Source organism: Schistosoma mansoni, chromosome W (assembly GCF_000237925.1).
Source record: "Schistosoma mansoni strain Puerto Rico chromosome W, complete genome".
In the NCBI taxonomy this organism is placed as follows: domain Eukaryota; kingdom Metazoa; phylum Platyhelminthes; class Trematoda; order Strigeidida; family Schistosomatidae; genus Schistosoma; species Schistosoma mansoni.
In genome coordinates, this window is record NC_031502.1 from 29937486 (window position 1) to 29960522 (window position 23037).

The window sequence follows — 23037 nt, forward strand, 5'->3', positions numbered from 1 at the left end:
TATATAAGTCTGGAATTTAAAGGTGATCGAACATCAAACATAATTAAAAATCGTTTAACAACAACGATTAAAAGGACATTTAATGCTGCTAAACCGCGAATATTCTTCACTAGTAAGAACTTATTTTCTGTATCCATAAAAGATAAGCTTCCGCGTTTGGTCGCCTCTATATGCATCTACCAGTTCATCTTCTCCTGTGGAGCAAGGTACATCGGCCGTAGCCAGCGCTCGCTTTCAACTCGGTTGCAAGAACATATCCCAGTTTGGTTCTACAAGAGTGAAAAGAAAGCAGTTAGCAGTTCTATACTTGAACACCTAATCGACTGTAATCATTCTGCGGATCCCCAGTCTGATTTTAAGGTTGTTTATATGATTCATTCGAATCTACCTAGATTTCTTCGTATCCAACTCCTAAAAATAGCCGAAGCTCTTACCATCCATGAGCTTAAACCAGAACTATGAGTACAAAAGAAGTACGTCTTATCATTATCATTACCATGGCCTTAATATTATTATTATCATTCTATTATTATTACTGCATTTACTTATGTTCTCATTATTTTATTCATGAATACTCATCATATCACCTCATTTATTTTTACGCCTCTATGACCTTTAATTATCGTAACCAAAACATTTTATTCATCTCATTATAATCTTGGTTATTAGTGTTCACATTTCCTCACGGAATTAGTACTTTAACAAAACATTCTATATATATATATATATATATATATATATATATATATATATACGATTGTACAGCTTGATAATAAATTCGTTGGAAAGAGATCCCTTCGCTGGACTTCGTGTTTTAATTTTAATGCTTAAATGGGAATTATATGCCAATACTCGAGTTTTGTCAAAGGTTTGTAATGTCTAGTACTATTTCAAGCTAACATGGGTTATTCTAGCTTCCGGATAGATCAATTTATTTATTCTTCTTGAATTACATTTTGACCTTGTCGATTATTTGCTTATTAAACTTGACTGTTTATGTATGAGTGTAATGCTTACCCTATTCATCATACGTCTTTAGCTTATTTTTCTCTGGCTATGAACAATGAGTTACACTTGATCAAAGAGAATCGTCGGACTTGCCTCCTCTGCACCGTATGAAATAAATTCGTCCAACTTAACACGTATTTAGCTTTTTATAGCCGTCTTGTAAACAAGGTTAGGCCGGGTATAATATACTGAATTAAAATGTAAGGTTTATATTCATTTTGTTTGATTGAATTGGAGTCAGATCAGAAGGCCACAAAGGGTTTCTCACACTGTGGAAGGATAATGCTTTGTGGACTATCAGAGAACTAAACTGGGTTATTTGTGGTCTTGTTGGCCAAAGAGTGTGAACACTAGGTCAAAGGGATTACTTGAGACCGGTCACACAAGGCCATCTTGTTAGTAATTCTGAATGAGTTAGATCTGTACTTTTCTTATGCCTTATCGCTAGAGATGAGAATCCATGAGGCAAGGTGCGCTATTTTCCCAATAAACTCTTCCTTTTTGTTGTGTTAAAGCAGGATTCCATGTGACAACTTACTCCCATTACATCCCAAAACAGTTAGAACTTTCACCCTCGGATTTCTTTGTTTAAGGCCTTATCGCTATCCACAGCCTAGAATAGTAGAACACTAAGGTACTAAAATCCCAGCCACTGTATCTTGACTGGACAGTCACAATTAACGAGCCACAAATCTGTAGTAGCCTTAGTCAGGATAACTCACTGATACGTTCGTGCACTGTGCTAGTGATTTCACTCTAATCTAACTTTCCCTTCCCCAACAATTAGAATGAGAACACTACTTTTTGTAGATGAAGCTATTTGATGTTGACCCCGTGTAATCAGTAAAAATAAAGTCTGTAGATTATATTCCAATAAAAAATTATTAGAACACTTAAACTGAGTGATTGTCACTAACACAAAATATTGTAAGAAACGTATTTAAATCCCGTGACTAGGTGTTTACACTGTATGATTTACTGTTACAAAATTTTTACTGCATAAGTCTAAATTTCAAATAGCATATAGTCAGCACTCATATTTCTTAATACCGACATTTTATACTTAGATAACTGTTAGGTCTCCTCTTTCGGCCTAATATTCTCGGAAACTCCACTTGACTGGTCCCCAAATCAAAACCTGGACTGAGCATAAATTTGTCCTAAAGCAAAACAGCAAGTTCAGTTAAGTAACCAGACATCAGTGTGCAAATAAATTTAACACAAGAATATTCGAGTCTCTTCAACCCATCCACTGGCACTGATAGGTTAAAAACGGAAAAATCAGTGCCTGTGACTTGATAGGAATATCGAAGTAATCCGCACAGAATGCACATTTACCAAAAACAGACTGATCAATTACAGTCCTGAACATGAAGACTCAAATGAACAATACAAATAAATTATAACCCAGTCAGATGTAATCAACACAGAGCCTCACCACAAATGTGTCAATCTAAGTCTCCATACTATATCAGTACAGGATGAGTAGCAACTCTCGAAGAATAAAAAGTACGAAGTGGTATTAAATCTCCCCACTGAGGAGGAAGATAAAAGGTGAATACATTCGTGCCACTGTGATTGACTCTGAACCGTGTCATATAAGGTCTCTAAAAACTGATTGTGTGGGTCCCAATTAGGTAATCTGCATCTACCAATATGGTTCAAACTAATAGTTCATGACTTCATGGGCTGATGTCATGTATTAGTTTGGCTGTCCCTCATTACACTAGCCAACGCAGCGCACCAGGAAAGGTGGTGGTCAGGCACACGTACAGGACGTCCCACCTCAGTCGATGAAGATTAACAACTATACCGCCCCATTTGTCATACCTGTCTAGTAACTTACGCGTAAACTCGGCATCGCTCGTTTCTTGGTTCCATGATACAGGAATAATGCTTCGGAGATACCTATAATCAATGACCAGCAGTCTATTCATTTTTTCAATTTCCGGTTATATAGCAATACAGAATGGACTGCTTCTTACACCACGCGATGCAAGTTAACAAACGCTAAAAGGGATTTCTGAATTTGTAACTAAATTTCACCACACATCAACTCACCAAGGTTGATGTTATTTTCAAGATCAGTAACTACACACATAATATTAATAAATAATTAATTTACGTCATATGGAGAACTTTACTTCGAAATACTAGGAACTACCATACACTTCAGGAAGTGAGTAAAATAATTAAAAACGTAACATTCTGAAAAAGCAGAACGTTTAATTTTTTGTGAACTAATAATGTGAGGGTGGAAGCGAAGAAAAACCCAAAGATTTGATTGAAAAAACGGTATATGATAATTGGAGGTTTTTACTATGCAATACATAAAATTAATCTCGGGAAAACAAGACTACACATAATTTGGTTATTGTTTTTAGGGAAACTATCCATTAATAAAGGACCCAGGAAAGCATAGTGGTAGATATTGTTCGAAGTACTCTTTTAATTTAAACACTAAAACAAGATCACTAAAAACATTTCATACATCTATTTTTCCTCTGCTAATTTCGTACGAACAAGTTCTTGAATATCACTGAACACCTGATTAACATCTTTGTTTGCGTTTATTCGAAGTAGTTTATTTTGAGACTCATAGAAATGTAAAATAGGTGCTACATTTTTATCATACTCATACAAGCGCTTTTTTAAAGCTTCAGGTTTGTCATCAGAGCGGTGGACGAGGCGATCACCAGTAATCTAGAAAAGATACCAAGCAGCAAAAATTATTTGGATTGTTAAGAAAAGAGAAACAACTAAGGTGCATAATCAGGTAATTAATTGAGTATACATTTTTGTTAAGTATGCCAGCTTAAACAATCTTTCAACTTTGAGCGTTTACTGCTCCAGTAAAACAATAAAAATATCCTGATTAATATGATCAAAATAGGTCTCCAAAAAAACTTACAAAATCAAAATCATAGGTTAAAACAAAATGAATTATTTCTATGGAGCACTGACTTCTTGGTCTTATCTCAGTGTGGCAACAAGTTTCCCGTGTTCAGTTCAATAACAAAACTCAATGATGAATAAATCGACATTAAAAAAACTAATACACTTTTACTAACAATTTAATGTCAGTGTAAGTTTTTTAGATCAATGACAAAAAACAATGCAGCATACCTTTGTGCAATCAAATCTGGATTCATTAGGATCTTTTACCTTAATACATAAGATGAAGCGTAAAAAATTGCCTTGGGAGTAAAGAAAAACGTGCACCTTCCTGTAGTGACTCTTGTATGGTGTAACTCAGTTCCACGAACTAATGAGGGGACTTTTGTGGAGATCGGGCTAATCTCTATTCTACTCAAACCACTGATTAGGAAACACTTAAAGAAACTGAACGTAACTACTAAGGCTGAAGATGGTAGCCAAGCTGATGAGGAGAAGCCATCCACATCCAACGCCATATATAAACCTTGTCGATCTACAAAGCGACAAAAAAATATGGAGCGCCCAAAAAATTCAAACTTGGCTTATGGGATGTGTCCAGGACTGCAAGATACGTTAAGTAGTGACCTAACTAGCTGAAAAGAAATACCATATATCGTTACTGAAAAGAACGAGAACAATATCTAAGACATTAGAAACAAGCAGTGAAGAGATATTTTACAACAGCAATCTTGTGATAAGAGATAACAAAACACCGAATTTGGAGTTTTAGTCAGTAAACAAGAAAGTATAAACATAAAGAATTACATGGATATTGAAGGTACAACTGCTACAGATGAAGTTAATGATACGGACGATATGAATATATTTCGCCTAGTGGACTGCTACGCCTCAACAAAACGTCTAAAGATGAGAGTGAGAAAGAACGTATAGCAACACTCCTACGATTAATTTCGATTATAGTTAATTTTGCCAAGCCCTTTTACCAACTTATTTAATAGATAATGTTATTCGGACAGTAAAAATTAGTCTATTTCTATGTAGTATTATGATCACTATCATATCTGTATAATTATGTACGCGCGATTCTCTCCCTCGAAGTGCAAAATGTTACTTCAGGATTAGGTTGCATCGGCACCTGAACTAATAATAGGGAGTGAATTAGTTGAGCGTGTTGACTGTTTCACTTATCTTGAGAGTCTCATCAACCCTTGTGGTCTGGTATGTGACGAAATCTCAGCACGGATACAGAAGACTCGTCTAGCTTTCACCAACTTGCGTCATTTATGGCATAGGCGAGATATCCATCTACCAACCAAACGACGGGTTTACTGTGCAGCAGTTCGTTCCGTCCTACTTTATGGCAGTGAAACATGGCCGATAAGAGTAGAGGATATTCGTAGGCTACTAGTTTTCGATCATAGGTGTCTTCGAAGCATTGCTCGTATATCCTGGGATCACCGAGTAAGTAATGCAGTTGTTAGGAAACGGGTACTAGGTAAGGATGGCAAATCGATTGATGAAGTAGTAAAACTCCATCAGTTGAGATGGCTGGGACATGTGTTACGTATGCCCAACCACCGACTGCCCCGACGTGCAATATTTTGTGGTGTAGGAGCAGGTTGGAAGAAAGCTAGGGGCGGCCAGACCAAAACATGGCATAAATCCATGAAGTCGCTGACAAATGGACTGAGCCATGTTGGTAGGTGTAGACTACCTGGTTGGGATTCGCGAGATGATAGCGACCGATGGTTAGAGACCTTGAATGACATGGCTCAAAATCGTTTGCAATGGAGAAGGTGCATCCACTCCTTGTGTTCTACCAAATTCTAACCTTTTTAAATTCTTCATGTCCCTATCCTTTTTCTCTTTCCAAATTTATTTCACTGGATTATACTCCTTCAATAACATCTTCAAACCCTTATCTTTCACAAAATACTTATACTCTTACTACTTTTACCAATATAGTATTTGAATCGACAACTTCATCTCTGTGCTAATGTGGTATGGCGGCTCGAACTGATGTACGTACGTACGAAGTTCTACGCTGTGACTGACTGACTGACTGACCGACGATGTACGCTTGATCACATGTGATAGCCTACACACATATCTCTCTAGCTTAAATGTTAATCACTTAAATATTGCTCGGTGAATTATCCACTTTTCCATGTATATATGTACACGAATCCTATTTAATAGCCTTTGCCTTGCCTCGCTGCATATTGACTCGATCTGACTATAAATTTGCCTCTGTATTCGCTCGCTCGCATATATTAGCTTATCTGCTCCAAATTCGCTCGATGTGCTTGTAACGTTGTTATCTGCTCTATCCGCTAACAAACTGTAGTCGCCGCTTTTTATCACCTGATTTCAAAAACCGTTCGGACTTATATAACAACGGTTATCAAGGTGATTGATTGACGAAGCTAAGCCACTACAAATGCTTCTATGATAGTCTAAGCAAAATCTTAAAACAATAAGGTTTCCTAGGTGAATTCAACTCTCAGTTGAGCTCAGATTTGCATAAAAGATTCCTAAAAAACCAGGGAAGTCAACAGACTCGGAAGCGGAAACCTTACCGAATGAAATGAGGTTAGTAGGTTGCTACGAAACAAAAATGAGAATTTCCAAAACTTATGTAACGAAAAATGACGTACGAAAGAATACCCGAATAAATCCATGGACCCGAAATGGTCGAATGATTACCTAATACCAGCAGAAAAAATAACGGACTTCTTAATATACGATGACCATACAAGTAAATCCGCCGATGCAAATTTTAACCACTATCTAGTAACACTGGTGTATGCTACTTCTGTCCACAGACATAAGTAGTATTAACACCAGAAGTGGGAAAACTGACAGCAGAAGGCTAAGAAGATCAGGTTGAACAGAATAGAAGGGAGAATAAAAAGGAATTGTGAACTTGTGTAATCATACAGAATTTGAAGGACATATGATGGAAATTTCCTAATGAGTTATTCAGTGTATGGTTCTTATGTTTAGCCAAGATACCCTGTAATTTTGTATTAGAATACGTTGGTTGTCCCCACCCATGTTCTCGTTCGCCACAACACTAACAGTTAAGATGCTGAATTCTAATAATTCGAAGCATGAAACATACCACACAAAACGAAACACAGTAAACAAAACTAGACGCATGAACTCAAGTAATTGAGACAGCTCTGACCTAGCTCAGACAGAAACCACTATCCTTAATGTTGTAAAAAGCGTCTTCAGACAAACCCTTGGTAAAGCACTTAACAAAAAAGTGACAAGAGAAAGTAAATAGACTTTTTGAACAGGTAAAAAACCAAAAGAGAGCTAAAGAAAGAACTAAATAATCTAAACTTATCAAAATAGATTTAAAAATTCCAATATTGTGAATTAGAACAACACATATAGGAAAACAATACTGTTTTCGACTAGATCCTCACCAGGCTTTAATATACAGTAATATTTATATGATTATATGAAATTATCAAACTTCTTACTTATTATGTTTGTCCATGAAATCTATTTCAACTCCGCCTGTAGCTCCTCTAGAGTTACTGCCGGTCCCAAGCCCGGGTAAAGGAGGAGGGTTGGGTATGGGGTTAGCGACCCCATCCCGTAGAAAACCAACTCGCTAAAAAACGCTAACCAGAAAAAATCATTCAAACCATTCAAACTCTGCCCTGGGAGTAGAAGGAATAATTATGACGTCTCATGATGAAAGCCGAGTTCCTTCGGAAGTCATGAGACCGATGCACCTTCTTATAACCAGAGCGACAATTTTTATAGGTACATGGAATGTCCGAACAATGTGGGAGACCGGAAGAGTCTTCCAAATTGCTGCAGAAATGAGAAAATACAACCTGGAGGTGCTTGGGATCAGCGAAACACATTGGACGCAGGTTGGACAACAACGACTGTCTTCAGGAGAACTTCTGTTATACTCCGGTCATGAAGAAGAAAATGCCCCACATACACAAGGAGTTGCACTGATGCTATCCAAACAAGCACAAAATTCACTTATAGGATGGGAATCTCATGGACCAAGGATCATCAAAGCCTCCTTCAAAACAAAGAAATAGGGCATTATAATGAACGTCATCCAATGTTATGCGCCGACCAACGACTACGATGAAGAAGCTAAAGACCAATTCTACGACAGGTTGCAGTCGATCTTCGAGAAGTGCCCAACCAAGGACCTGACCATTCTGATGGGAGATTTCAATGCCAAGGTTGGAAAGGACAACACTGGATACGAAGACGTCATGGGACAACATGGAATAGGAGAAAGGAACGAAAATGGTGAGAGATTTGCAAACCTATGTGCCTTCAATAAACTGGTCATAGGTGGCACCATATTCCCACACAAAAACATACACAAAGCCACTTGGATTTCACCGGATCACACTACACAGGATCAAATCGACCAGATCTGCATCAACAAAAAGTTCAGGAGGACGATGGAGGATGTGAGAACCAGAAGAGGAGCTGATATAGCATCCGATCATCATTTGCTGGTCGCCAAGATGAAACTAAAACTTAAGAAACACTTGACAACAGCGCGTACAACATCACAAAAGTTTAATACGGCCTTTCTTCGAGATGCTGACAAACTCAACAAATTCAACATAGCCATCAGCAACAGGTTCGAGGCCTTTCATGATCTACTCAATGGAGAGGGGACTACCATGGAGAGCAGCTGGAAAGGTATCAAGGAGGCAATCGTTTCAACATGTCAAGAGGTTCTGGGCCAAAAGAAGCACCATCACAAGGAATGGATCACTGTTGGTACACTGGATAAAATTGAAGAAAGGAGGAACAAGAAGGCAGCAATCAATATCAGCCGAACCAGAGCGGAAAAAACCAAGGCACAAGCCGAATACACAGAGGCAAACAAGCAAGTGAAGAGGAGCATCAGAACCGACAAACGTAAACATGTGGAAGATTTAGCGATGACAGCGGAAAAGGCTGCAAGAGAAGGAAACATGAGACAACTGTATGATACAACAAAGAAACTTGCTGGAAATTACCGTAAGCCAGAAAGACCAGTGAAAAGCAAGGAAGGCAAAGTAATCACCGACATTGAAGAACAACGAAACAGGTGGGTAGAACACTTCAAAGAACTCTTGAATCGACCAGCTCCACTGAACCCACCCAACATCGAAGCAGCACCCACGGACCTCCCAATCGATGTTGGCCCACCAACAATTGAAGAGATCAGCATAGCCATTAGACAAATCAAGAGCGGCAAAGCAGCGGGACCAGACAACATCCCGGCAGAGGCACTGAAAGCAAATGTAGCAGCAACTGCCAAGATACTCCACATCCTCTTCAGTAAGATTTGGGATGAAGGACAAGTACCAATAGACTGGAAAAAAGGACTTCTGATCAAGATACCAAAGAAAGGCGATCTCAGCAAGTGTGATAACTACAGGGGCATCACTCTTCTCTCAATACCAGGAAAAGTCTTCAACAGAGTATTGTTAAACAGGATGAAGGATTCCGTGGACGCCCAACTTCGAGATCAACAAGCTGGATTTCGTAAGGATAGATCGTGCACAGATCAAATCGCAACTCTACGTATCATTGTGGAACAATCAATCGAATGGAATTCATCACTCTACATCAACTTCATCGACTACGAGAAGGCATTTGATAGTGTGGACAGGACGACACTATGGAGGCTTCTTCGACACTACGGCGTGCCTGAGAAGATAGTCAATATCATACGGAACTCCTATGATGGACTAAACTGCCAAATCGTCCACAGAGGACAACTCACCGACTCGTTTGAAGTAAAGACCGGTGTAAGGCAAGGTTGCTTACTCTCGCCCTTTCTCTTTCTCCTGGTGATCGACTGGATCATGAAGACGTCAACATCTGGAAGAAAGCACGGAATACAGTGGACAGGCAGAATGCAGCTTGACGATTTAGACTTCGCAGATGATCTGGCTCTTCTATCACAAACGCAACAACAAATGCAGGAGAAAACGACCAGAGTAGCAGCAGCCTCAGCAGAAGTAGGTCTCAATATAAACAAATGGAAAAGCAAGACTCTCCGATACAATACAATATGCACCAATCAAATTACACTTGATGGAGAAGCTTTGGAAGATGTGGAAACCTTTACATATCTGGGCAGCATCATTGATGAACACGGTGGATCAGATGCAGATGTGAGGGCGCGGATCGGCAAAGCAAGAGCAGCATACCTACAACTGAAAAACATCTGGAGCTCAAAACAATTGTCAACCAACACCAAGGTTAGAATTTTCAATACAAATGTGAAGACAGTTCTACTGTATGGGGCGGAGACGTGGAGAACTACGAAAGCCATCATCCAGAAGATACAAGTGTTTATTAACAGCTGTCTACGCAAGATACTTCGGATCAGATGGCCAGACACTATCAGCAACAAGTTACTGTGGGAGACAACAAACCAGATTCCAGCAGAGGAAGAAATCAGGAAGAAGCGCTGAAAGTGGATTGGGCACACCTTGAGGAAATCACCTAATTGCGTCACAAGACAAGCCCTCACATGGAATCCTGAAGGTCAGAGGAGGAGAGGAAGACCAAAGAACACATTACGCCGAGAAATAGAGACAGACATGAGAAGAATGAACAAGAACTGGATAGAACTAGAAAAGAAGGCCCAGGACAGAGTGGGTTGGAGAATGCTGGTCGGCGGCCTATGCTCCATTGGGAGTAACAGGCGTAAGTAAGTAAGTAAGTAAGCAAGTAAGTAAGTATGTAATCTATTTCACTGTTATCACCGACTCATAAACTGCCTTAGTTGGTTTAATAATTCGTATATGCATATAAATATTACTGTATAATGGAGTAAAGCCTGATGAGGATTTAGTTGAAAACAATATTGTTCGCTTACATATGTTGTTCTGATCAAAATAAACGTAGCTACGCCCACAAAAACAGAGAAGTTACCAATAAGATTGGAAAAGCCAAAAAAGAACTCATACCTAAACCGAATCATTAATACTCAACAAGGTAAAACAAAGCCAAAAGATCGATGATATCACTCCAAACGATCACTATCAAGGACTTTAATGGAAGTGAAGTAAGCCTAACTGAAAACAGAACTTATAATGAAACTGGGCCCGAACCTCTAAACACCTATGAAAAGCTAGATAAAAGAGTACGGAAAATAAAAAATAAAAAGTCTTCAGATAATAACCGTATAACAATAGAAATGAATAAGTATGTTGTAAACAAACCGAAGTATACACTACTAAGAATAATGAACATGATTCGGTCAAACCCAGATAAAATACCAAGATACTGTGTAGATGACGATGTAACCAGCGTCTACACGAACAAGTGGACAAAAACAGACCCTAATAACGAATGAAGTATACTCCTAATAGACAGCATAGGGAAAACATTCGTTGGGATTATTTTTGAACGACCAAACAAAATCATAATATACCGTCTAGGCGATTCAACTTTAGAAATAACTTATCCACGGTGGTGGCAGCAGAGTCAATGAGATATTTCACACAAAATGACCTGGATACCAACCAAGAACTAGTACCAACGTTTTCGATCTAATTAAAGCATTCGACACCATCTAAACAACTAATCCAAAACACTTTAAATAAAACATGTTCCCAGCTAAACATAAACCAATGCATAATAAGATTTTTTAATCATCCGAAAGGTCGTTTAGGAGGAACTATCTCACATTTCATGACGTATAGAGGAGTAAAGCAAGGTAGTAAAGATAGTCAACCACTCTAACATTGTCTTTCAATAAAATCCTAAGCTCCCTTAAAGGACAAAATACCAGAGGTCTAAAAATGATTGGTAAATCCAAAGTATAAGCTATGGAATATTATATATTGCATATTCAAATTATCTATGTCTAATCCCAACCTTAGCTAACGAGACAAGAACAATGAACTCATTACAAAACTTCCTTAGTCAACTTGGTATGAAAATTTCCCACGAAAAGACGGCAACCATGATTATAAACAAACAAAACAATAACTCACCAGTCATCATAGGTGATAGCACGATAAAGGAGGCAAACTCTCTTAAGTACCTGGGATCGATAGTTCGAAGCGGTCACCCTAGTGACACGAATAATATCAACCTGATAAAAGCTAAACATACCACAATAAAAATAAGTCCAGTATAGCGAGCTAATGGTATAAGTCTGTATACTGAAACAAAACTTGTAGAATCCGCAATTTTACCAATCTTAAAACATGGACTGGAGACAATAGTCTTAAAAAAAAGGACTGAATGAGATAATAAACAGTCCCAAACACTATCAAACGTATGATGTTGGGTACAAACGATCTCCAGCACATCTCAATAACATTACACAAGAAAGTCTGACTATTAAACTTGGCCACTAAAATACAACAGAATAGACTGAATGAGTGGTTTGTAAAGCACAAAAGACAAAGATATAGTATTTAGATAATCCAATAAAAAGACGAGGCTTTCTAAACTGCGATATATTATCCCAATGCATTTTGAATGGCCAGATCATTTTACATATCCGTGCAATTTGTCACCACATGAAAACAAATGCAGACACGACGGGTGGGGGTCCGGTTTGATAAGACAAAAATGCTTCCAGTAAGAGAAAAAAGACCTTTGAAGAGCTTCAAACTAAGTCGGTGGCGTAATTTGCTCAAAGATTAGGAGTCGAAAGACACTAACACATCAGATAACGAACCTTCACGAGGACAACTTGAAAAAAAGTTCAAGCCAGTCAGTCTCAATACAGAACTCGGTACGTATGTGCATTGATTCAGGTTGCCATACTCTATTGGCACAGCGGGATGAAATTGTTAGGGCGAAATACAGTAGTAGAAACAATATTAATGGTAATAGAAAATATTGGCGATCGAAGTAACGATCAAGAAAATGTAAATCAGTGAAGTAAAAGCTCAGGAAAACCAGAAGCAATGAACCCAGGGGAGACAAAAAAAAGTAGAGTTTGAACAAAGCAGTCCCTTATTTACTTGATTACTTCGAAATACACGTATAGCGCGTGCACTCGAGCCTGAAATAATAGCTCGATTGTCTACATCAAAAGGCTTACACAATTATGTACCTAGAAAACTACTCATTGGGCTCGATAAGTAGACATTTATATTAATGAAAAAATTTAACTTACGTCATCTACCATGGGGACTTTCGGGGGATTGAACAACTCATGATATGACCTACCACTAGCTAAGTGGAATAATCTGCCACAAATCCTTTTTTCTAAGATGGAAGGATCAAGCTTGAATTCCAAAGCAGTCAACAGATGAATCTGACGATCTCTAAGAAGGTTATCAAGCTGCAGTTTGCATTTGCAACCTCATGAACATACTTTCTTAGCTTGCTCTATTGTGCGTGGAAACCCGTCGAATAGAAGTCCATTTTTACATTCAGGAGAATTGATTTTTTGTGCGATTAGGTCACAAACTATGTCGTCTGAAACAAGTCCTCCTGATTCCGTAATTTTCTGTACTTTTTGACCAAGTTCTGATCCTGATGCTATGATGGCTCTAAGAATGTCTCCTACAGAAATTTTCAAAAAAGCCGGAATGCATACCAGTAGATAAATGGCAGATGTTATAACGTTCAGCTATTTTGACCGCCTACAAAACCGTACATATAGATTCATATGGATTTACCTGAGTCCCTTTTCCACTACCTGGTGGGCCAATTAGAACTAAATCAATACGTTTCCCTTCACCAAACCGCCACCTTCTATACCAACTAGCGAAATCATACAACATCGAGCCGAAGGAGATGCAAAACGACTACGAGTAGGAAACGAACGACTTAGCCTCCTTTCCGTCCTTAGTGACCTTGAGTGATTAGGGTGACAACGGCTGTTTTAAATACTTGAAGTGAGGTGGAAGCATATCAGACGTTCTAATGTTAACATAGCACACCAAACAGTTCATTTTTCTGTTCCCTAAATAGTCAGCGAAGGCGTTTTTAGGGGTTATTTGCGAAATATTTAACAACTTAGCCTAATAATTTGCATTATTCTCTAGTTTTTCTTGTTATGTGTTTGGTTGAGTTTTCAGTTTCAGTTTCAGTTTGGGAAGGACAGGAGGCTTGATGGCCTGTGTTAGTCCTGGCAGATATATTCCATCAAACCAATTAAATTTTTCATGCATGTTAAACCGAATCATCCACCAATGTAGATTATCTTTAACTAAATATACTGAATATAGTGTAGCTGTAAATAATTCCCCAAAATCAATAGCTTTCTAAGTGTTCGACATTGGATGCTGACCACCTTGTTTAAGTGGACTTGTTTAACTGAAGGCTTTCGGCCATGCATCCGTACCAGATCACTTTTCGACTCAGCGTGGGACACTGCTCCTACGTTCACTAGCCAGCTTAGAATAAACGCTTCGCGATATATTGATAACGTATCAAATATATCTTTCCTACCTCTTCTCGTCTGACTTCTGATTTCCATTGGTCGGGAAAAAGCTTCGCTTATAGAAGGTGCTACTGGTAGCAGGTTATAAAATCAGAATACTAGTCGTATCTTCAGTGGTGAGCCCAACGTGATCTGGTACAATAGCCATGTAGTGTCGCTTGATATGTTAATCATGTATACCTTACTCTGGCCTCTGGACTTGCCAATTTACCTATCCATACTGAGTCATTTTTTGGCCTTGTTAATATTTACTTATTAACCCAGACTGTTTTTATACAAGAGTGTGTGTGTACACTTTTTATCCTATTCATCACATGTCTGTAACTTATTTTTATCTGACTATAACTATCGAATAACGTTTGGTTAAAGTGAGTTGGCTTACCCGCCATCTCCAATGTGTGTTATTTTTGTTTCGCTCGCTGATATTTGCTCATATGCTTATAACTTTCTGGTCTGCGTTATTTTTTGATAAAGCTGTAGTTGTCGCTTCTCTTTGCCTTCTGATTTTATGCACCGTTAAGATTTGTATTATAAGGTTATCGAGGTGAACGATTAGAGAAGCACGGCAATACAGCTATAGCCTATACTGATGAGTAGCTGATAAGATTCAACACATGATATTAAGAATATAAGGATGCTAAGTTATTAAGTTCGCGGTTGTATTTATCGTCCCTACAACGGCACACCATTACTCCTTTTTTCATTCTGTATGACGTCTACTGATATCGATCCAAATTATAGCCCTTCCAGCCATCTCACTATGCAATTATGTAGTCGAAAAAAACGGTAATTAACGTGCAGTTTCTGAAAGCCTGGAAAATTCAACAAATATATTTAACCTTACGTTATAGATTTTTAATTTGCGGTTTTCCATGCCTTTTTGTTACTTTTCCAAGCCTGTCAATTTGACGTACACGGAAACAAGAAGCTAGATTCTTGCAATGCACAATAATACCAGCACAGGTTAAAAAATATTAAAAGCAATTATAGACAGTAATTCCATGTCACAGTACACTTGTAATCAGAATACGTAAAGTGAAAATGGAGATTGACTTCGTTTTATTCGTCGTCATATACAATATAATATATGGGCATATTAATAAAGATGTAAAGTAAGCTTTAACTGCTGGAATTTGCGTAATTTGTGTACTTAACAACAAAAGTCCTGTCTTGACAGTTAACTGCTTACACACTGTCAAGTGAAAACCAACGTACTCATGAACGACAGCCTCTATGGCAGTTTGTTACATTTTTATGGTTGGTGAAAGGATTAGAAAGTGTACCAACACTCATATAATTAAAAAGCATATACACCTAACCTTCTGGTGTCGGAAGATGAGAATCATGTTTTACATATCCAGTCTCCACGTCATGTATGTGTTCCATAACTTTTAGACTCACAATGTAATATCCATCAAACCTAATGCTGCATCTGTCAGGCAAAAACGTTAGGCTGCCATAAAATTGTAATAGGGTAAAAAACTTAGGTTGAATGGTTAAGAACTGAACAAAAAGTATAAGTACATGTCACAACATTAAAGCTCGAGCATTCATTAACTTCGTTATTTTGTATAGGGATCATATTTTGTAATATTTTATATTGAGTGTTTAAAAGCTCTGTGTTTGAAAAAGGTAACCTCGTGCTTCAATTCGTGCCGTCCCAAAATCGAAACAAAAACCTGTTTACTACTACTTTAGTTTCTTGTATCAGTGGACCGAGTGGTACTCGTCGGAACAAAGTCAGTGAGCCCTGTATTGAACAAAAATTTAATTTCGGTTTCACTCAATACTTTTATTCTTTTTTAATTAGTCGTAAAAGTGGACCTGCTGATTATCCTTAACTGAAATTTCGCGTGCTTATTTATACATATCTCTTTATTTCAAGGTATTCGTATTGTAGTCATTTTTTAGCCCTTTCTTATTACATTACTATGTTGGTCGTATACCACATATCAGATCCAATCCAATGTAAAAGCCTGGAGGATTTGCCACCGGTAGAGATAAATACTGTTATGACTAGAATTAAATGCCCAACATTTAATCGGGGTGGCCCAGAGATGTTGTCTGCTGAACTAAAGCATTATTTCACAAAACAAAATATTAAATCTGAGGAAATCCTCCCAAGAGGTCCGCGACCTAATTTTAAGTATACCAATACCGTTTTAAAACGAGAGATGGTGAACCGCCTATCATTACCAGACGGCCAAATAATCCGAAGGCTTTTCTAGGGTAAAACACTAAGTGATAGGTCACCATCAAAATTTTTGCGTCACCTCCAAGTCTTAGTGAGCGACAACACAGAGGATGAAGAAGTCCTAAAGCAAGGGTGGATGAAAGCTGTCCTATGCTACGTCCACCGCTACTTGGACGCACAAGACCCTGACACCTCTTTAACTCGCTTGACGTGTATTGCAGATAAAATGATGGATAGAGGCCCCCCAAGTGGATTACACACTATACATCATACACGAAAAGAGGAATTTTCAAAAGCCTCACGCATAGCAGAACTCATTGACAGTGGTAAAGGTCTCACTGAAGCTGTCGGCAGAATGCGAATGGGCCTTCGAAACACGAACAGGTCACCTCAGAGACGGAGATTCAAGTCATTTACAGGCTAGACAAGTCTAAACAATCTGGATAGTTCTGTTGACACCATTAAAAGTTTGGGGTCAAATCAACCAGTCAACCGTGCTCCCGACCCAAACAGACTCCCAAGAATATGGAAAAAGAATTACCCCCCAAAGTCGCGACGACTGGTAAAGGGTCCCTAAACAGTCTCTCGCTTTATTTTAGAAACAGAAATTCGGGTTGAACTTCTTGGTGGATACTAATGCTTCTCTTGGTATCAAACTCCACAAAAATTGGGCAAGCCCGAGAATCCCCACGGCTACGCTTCAACCTACCAACAAAACTAAAATCGAGACGTCAAGTCTGAAAAGTTTGACGTTAAAATCGTGGGTTTTATAAACCATTCCCCTGGTTTTTGACTGCGTCCGATTCGGATTTGGCAATACAGGAAACGGACTCCTTAGAAAGTTGTGAATTTCTAGTCAACATTAAAAAACGACGTTCAGCACTGGAAGATACTTCGAGTTACGCAAAAGGCAAATAACATCACACCACTTCTTCAAATTCGATACAAACTCCGCCATTAATAGCTGCGAAATTCCATGATACACTAGAGGAATATCCAAACATATACAAACCTTATTGTCAAATTGCCAAAAGTAGACTAACGGTAAGTCATACAGTCGAAACCGAAGGGGCACCTGTATTTGCTAGACCCACGAGACTAGCTCTAGATAAGCTTAAAATGGCTAGGGCTGAATTTGAGTACATGCTACGCCTGCACGTTGTCCATCCATTTGATAGCCGCTGGGGATCACCTTTGCATGTGGTTCTAAAGAGCAACGAAGGCCATTGGCGATCGTGAGAGGACTACGGATCCCTCAACACTTAAACCGTACCAGATAGGTACCAATACTTCGTATCGAAGATTTTACAAACGGTTTACATGGTATGGACATTTTTACTAAAATTGACTTGGTCAGGGCTTATCAGAATATCCCAGTAGTTGTAGAAGATGTCCACAGGGCAGCTATTACTACATCTTTTGATCTGTTCAAGTTTGTACGCATGCCATTTGAGCTGAGGAATGCGGCATCAACATTTCAACGATTCGTAGGTAACCCACTTCGGGACATGCCATTTACACAGAGGGTATAAAGACTATCTAGTTATTGCCATTACGGATGCCACAGGCATTCGAAGTTTGGCAACAATTTAACTAGTAACACCTATTATGAGTCGTACCCACCATGTGAAATCAAAAGACAGAAGCTAGGAGGTTCGAAGATATATTTGATAAGTTATCAATATATTGTGGATCAACTGATCTAATCTGGCTAACGACTGCATGGGATGTTGAGCACTGTGTTTCCACTCGTGATCTGGTGCGGAAACATGGCCGAACGCCTTCAGCTAGTGAGTCCATTAAAACTAATGGGGTCAGCATCCAATGTTGAACACTTACAGAGCTATTTATATTGGTGATTTATTTACCGCTACAGATCACTCCCCTCCCCTTGGTGAGGTAGTGGTGACTCTAAGAAGTGATCAGCCAGTTTTTAAAACCCAACGATTTTGTCGTCGCTAAAGACTCTTCTGTTAGCTTGCTATGTTTAGCAGCGTCTGGTCGTCTTTCCTTACACTAAGGGACCATGCAGTACAATATAGAAATAAGGAAACAAAGTACAATCAAAATTTCGGTTCTTCGTAAACTTCAGAGTCTTTTCCAGATGTCCTGGAGAAGAATAATATGTAAGTGCGTGTCGAAATTATTTTTTTTATATATAATGCAAAGGGAAATCGAGATAAAGCAAAATGTTAACTGGTGTCTTACGTACAATAATCATTTAACTGTTCTGGAAATCTTTTCTTGCAAAACGCGTTGTTTTAAGTTTATTTTAAGACAGTGCCGATGTATCGACGTGTGTGTTGGCTGTCGGATGAGGTATCGTAAATGTAGGACTCGTATCTTTCGGTTTTACCGAAGGAAAATCGACGTGAATAGGGTGTTGTGGATGTCGAGTCGTGGACGGACTATGATCACCACTACTATTCGATTACGCGTACAAATATGACTTGGTTCCCTTGATAGCCCGTAAACCAGAAGGCTTTACTAGTCCAGATCAAGTATATTTATTGGCGATCTCGTGGTATCGAAATAATACCGAGACGTGCCAAAGAGTACAAGCGAACAAGCAGTGCGTGAGCAAGCTCGAACCAAACCAGGCGGTATATGGAACAAGAAGTGAAACGGATACAGTTAAACAAATACAGTAAAACAATCTCTGGTACAATTGGTTACAATAATAATAATTGTTTCTATTATTCCAATCGTGTTCTTATCGAGACTGGCCGGTCACTACAGGAGCCCCCCGCTAGAAAGGATTTACACTTTCGATACGTAGCGGTTTCATTCGTGGGACTGATCGCGAAACGTGCAATTGTAGGACGAAAACGTTGGCAGAACAGGGAGTGATCGTTGATCCTCGAGTTGCCACCAAAAGTCTTTGACGTAGAACGGTACCAGAAGGAACGTGCTGTATTGATTGCTTGGATTAGCATGCTACACCAGAGTGGTTTGGATCCAGAATCTGAAGGTTGCGTTCGTAGAGGTCCGGACCAGAAACACTGCAGACGTAGGACGAAACCAGATTGAGCCAAGGAACCAGATGCGACCAGGATAACCATGTTCGGGACCAAATGTATATCATACGTATTTGGAGTCAGAGAGATCGACTGAGTGCGTTGACTATAGCGTGGGTGATCAGGCCAGCTTTCGCCAAGATTGACTAAAGTCGACGATACCAGAACAGCGATGGTCAGAGGCGTAGGCTCGGGGTAAACAAAAAAAATGATAGAAAAAGAGAAAAGTGTAGATTTCTTGTAGTATAGGGGTAGATTCCTATACTGTATCCGTAGTTGGTTATGAGGTTAGTCGAGAAAGCGTACGGGTAAGCGTACTCGGCGACCAGAACGTGAGACGGTAGTCTCGTTCGAACCTCGTGAGCCTGCAATCTCATCCGCAGTCAAGGGCGGTGTGGTCTGCAGGTCTGGACGTGAGACGGAAGTCTCGTCCGTAGACGGGGCAGATGACACGTGCTGTTGACTGGGACGTGAGAATGAGGTCTTAGGTGCATCTAGCGTGGGATCCGAAGTAGATGTAGAAATCCCGCTAGAAGCTCTGATGGGTCTAACATTGGGTCTCGGCTTATCAGGTATAGCACTGTCATCGACGTGTGCTGGCTTGAGACGATCAATGCTGACTGTTTCGATGCGGCCACGTCGATCAACCTTGAAGGTCTTTTCGTGACGGGAAATCACGTGAAAAGGGCCCTCGTAAGGCTGTTGTAGAGGTTTGCGTACCGAATCTACTCGTATGAAAACATGTGAACAGGTAGATAACTCTCGAGGGAGAGCGACCTGTCGATGTTGTATACGAGTTGACACCGGAGTCAGTGTTCGCATGAATGCAGACAGTCGTTGGACGTAGTCTGATTCGCCGAACTTAGTGCTGCTCCGTGGTGTGAAAAATTCCCCAGGCAGACGCAATGTCGTGCCGTAAACAAGTTCAGCGGCGGAACATTGAATATCTGCCTTTAGACTCGTTCTGATTCCCAGGAGGACGAGCGGAAGGGTTTCGTACCAATTGTTGTTTTCGTGTGCTCGAAGAGCACTTTTAAGTTGGCGATGAAACCGTTCAACTAAACCGTTTGATGCTGGATGGTAGGCGGTAGTGCGTATGCGTTCCGTACCAAGCAGCCGTGTTAGTGAGGAGAATAATGCGGACTCAAATTGTTGTCCTCGGTCAGTCGTGACAGTCGAGGGACAACCGTACAGAGCTATCCATCGTTCTACGAAGCGGTGAGCAAATGTCTCCGCCGTAATAGACGTGATGGGAATAGCTTCGGGCCATCTTGTGAAACGATCAATGCACGTGAGTATGTGATCATACCCGTGCGATGGTGGTAATGGTCCTACAATGTCTATGTGAACGTGATCGAAGCGAGCATCAGGCGTAGCGAAAGTGCCAATAGGGGCAGCTACGTGCCTGTGCACTTTTGATCGTTGACATTGTAAACATTGTTTTACCCACATACGGACATCTTTATTCATTGACGGCCAGACGTATCGTGCAGTGATGAGGCGTAGGGTGGCTGCGATACCAGGGTGAGATAAACCATGAAGGGCATCAAAGACGAGACGGCGATAAGCGGAGGGTACGATGGGTCGAGGGAGGCCCGTGGAAGTATCGCATAGGATAGTACCAGAGCTAGTAGCTAGGGGTACTTCCCGGCATTGAAGGGACGTAGACTGTTGTGCTTCCGTGCATGAAGTATCGTTTGCTTGGGCGGCGGCCATAGCAGGTAGATCGAGCACTGGCAAAGTAACTGCATTAAGTTGGATACGTGATAAAGCATCAGCAACACAGTTCGACTCGCCTTTGACGTGACGAAGGTCTGTCGTGAACTGGGAGATATAGTCCAAATGTCTGCACTCTCGTGGTGAGTAGCGGTCAGACTTGGTATGCAGAGCATACGTTAAGGGCTTATGGTCGGTGAATAAGATGAAATTACGACCTTCTACAGCGTGCCGGAAATGTTTGATGGCGTAGTAGGCTGCTAGCAGTTCGCGACCAAAAGCGCTATATCTCGTCTCCGTGGGAGTGAGGCGTCGTGAGAAAAATTCGAGGGGCTGCCAACTACCGGAGATATTCTGTTGCATAACGGCTCCTATGGCGAAATCCGATGCATCAACCGCTATACTAAGCGTGGTTGATGGGTCAGGATGCACGAGAAGTGTGGCTTGAGCTAGGGCCGTTTTGATATCTGAAAATGCAGTACGTGCGGCGTCGTTCCATTCCAGTTTGCGTGGATTACCGCGAAGTAAATCGGTTAACGGTCGTAACTGTTCTGCCGCGTGCGAAATGAAGCGTCGGTAGAAGTTGACCAAACCGAGAAATGCCTTCAGTTCCTTGAGTGTGGACGGTACAGTGTACTCCATTATAGTACGTACTTTATCCTCACAAGGTAGAATACCCTCATGCTTAATAACATGACCTAAGAATTTTATTTCCTTCTTCCCGAGTTCACACTTATCGGGGTTGACTATTATTCCATTATCCGAAAGGCGCTGGAATAGTAGCGTCAGGTGTTGATAATGTTCATCTACGTTTGATGATGCGATTAGCAGGTCAATAATATAGACGTGAACAAAATCTAGGTCTCGTACAATGCTATCGATAAACCTTTGGAAAGTTTGAGCAGCATTCCGTAATCCAAATGGCATTCGTAGGAACTCAAATAAACCGAAAGGAGTCGTGATAGCAGTTTTCTCTATATCTTCAAGAGCGACTGGGATCTGGTGATATGCTCGTACCAGATCGATCTTGGAAAAAATTGTCGTGCCCTTGAGTGATGCCGTGATGTCATGTATGTGGGGGATGGGATAGCTATCGAAACGTGTAGCTGTGTTTAACGCTCGGTAGTCTCCGCATGGTCTCCAACTAACCCCATCCTTTTTTCGAACCATGTGGAGAGGTGAGGCCCAAGGACTGTGAGAAGGACGAATAATACCAGTAGCTAGTAAATTGTCAAACTCACGTTTAGCGAAAGCTAATTTGTCCGGTGCCAGTCGGCGAGGTCTTGCCGTGACTGGTGGTCCGCGGGTGACTATGTGGTGTACCACACGATTGGTCACCGATGGAGTCTCCTCGAGAGGTTTAGTTAATTTGGGGAATTTCTGAAATAAAACGTGGAATAAATCGTCACGCGAATGAAATACACCTGTGATTCGGCACGCGTTTGTGTGGGCTTTAGAGCCCATAAAGTTGCTGTCCGACGAAATATCAATTAGCTGCAGCCTACGTGAATCGACTAGCAATTCATAGTGCTGTAGGAAATCGACACCGAGTACGACAGAAACTTGGGCACCCGTATCCACAAGGTACCTAGCGTTGGTGCGATAATCGTGCACGTAAAATAAACGGCCAACCTGAGGTGAAGTGCCGGCGAGTACGGCCGAATTTACTCGCCGGCTGAGAAGTTTCCCGCCTTGTATGAGCAGGGAGCTCGACTATGACGGGCACCGGCTCCGAAAGCACGGTGGAACCAGCACCAACCTGGACTCGCTTCCGAAACCGCCTTCTG

The 23037-nt window shown here is 40.4% G+C and overlaps 2 protein-coding genes across 3 annotated transcripts; one reads left to right on the forward strand and one right to left on the reverse strand.

The window, feature by feature from the left end:
* Positions 1 to 3131: 3131 nt before the first annotated feature.
* Smp_061940.1 (putative adenylate kinase 1) lies at positions 3132 to 13764 on the reverse strand (the record flags this gene model as incomplete). Of its 2 annotated transcripts, none has more annotated exons than XM_018789307.1 (5): positions 3132 to 3711; positions 13049 to 13216; positions 13250 to 13440; positions 13475 to 13520; positions 13557 to 13764. In XM_018789307.1, the coding sequence occupies 5 exons, from the start codon at positions 13659 to 13661 to the stop codon at positions 3502 to 3504; spliced, it is 720 nt and encodes a 239-aa protein (XP_018654764.1). In that variant the 3' UTR covers positions 3132 to 3501. The 2 variants fall into 2 exon arrangements, with proteins under 2 accessions (XP_018654764.1, XP_018654765.1); XM_018789309.1 differs by lacking the exon at positions 3132 to 3711 and adding an exon at positions 11904 to 12020 and having other exon boundaries at positions 13557 to 13661.
* Positions 13765 to 16254: 2490 nt separating this feature from the next.
* Smp_061930 (hypothetical protein) lies at positions 16255 to 16551 on the forward strand (the record flags this gene model as incomplete). The annotated part of the gene is made up of 1 exon (XM_018789310.1): positions 16255 to 16551. One exon carries the CDS (start codon positions 16255 to 16257, stop codon positions 16549 to 16551), a length of 297 nt encoding a protein of 98 aa, XP_018654766.1.
* Between the last annotated feature and the right edge of the window lie 6486 nt (positions 16552 to 23037).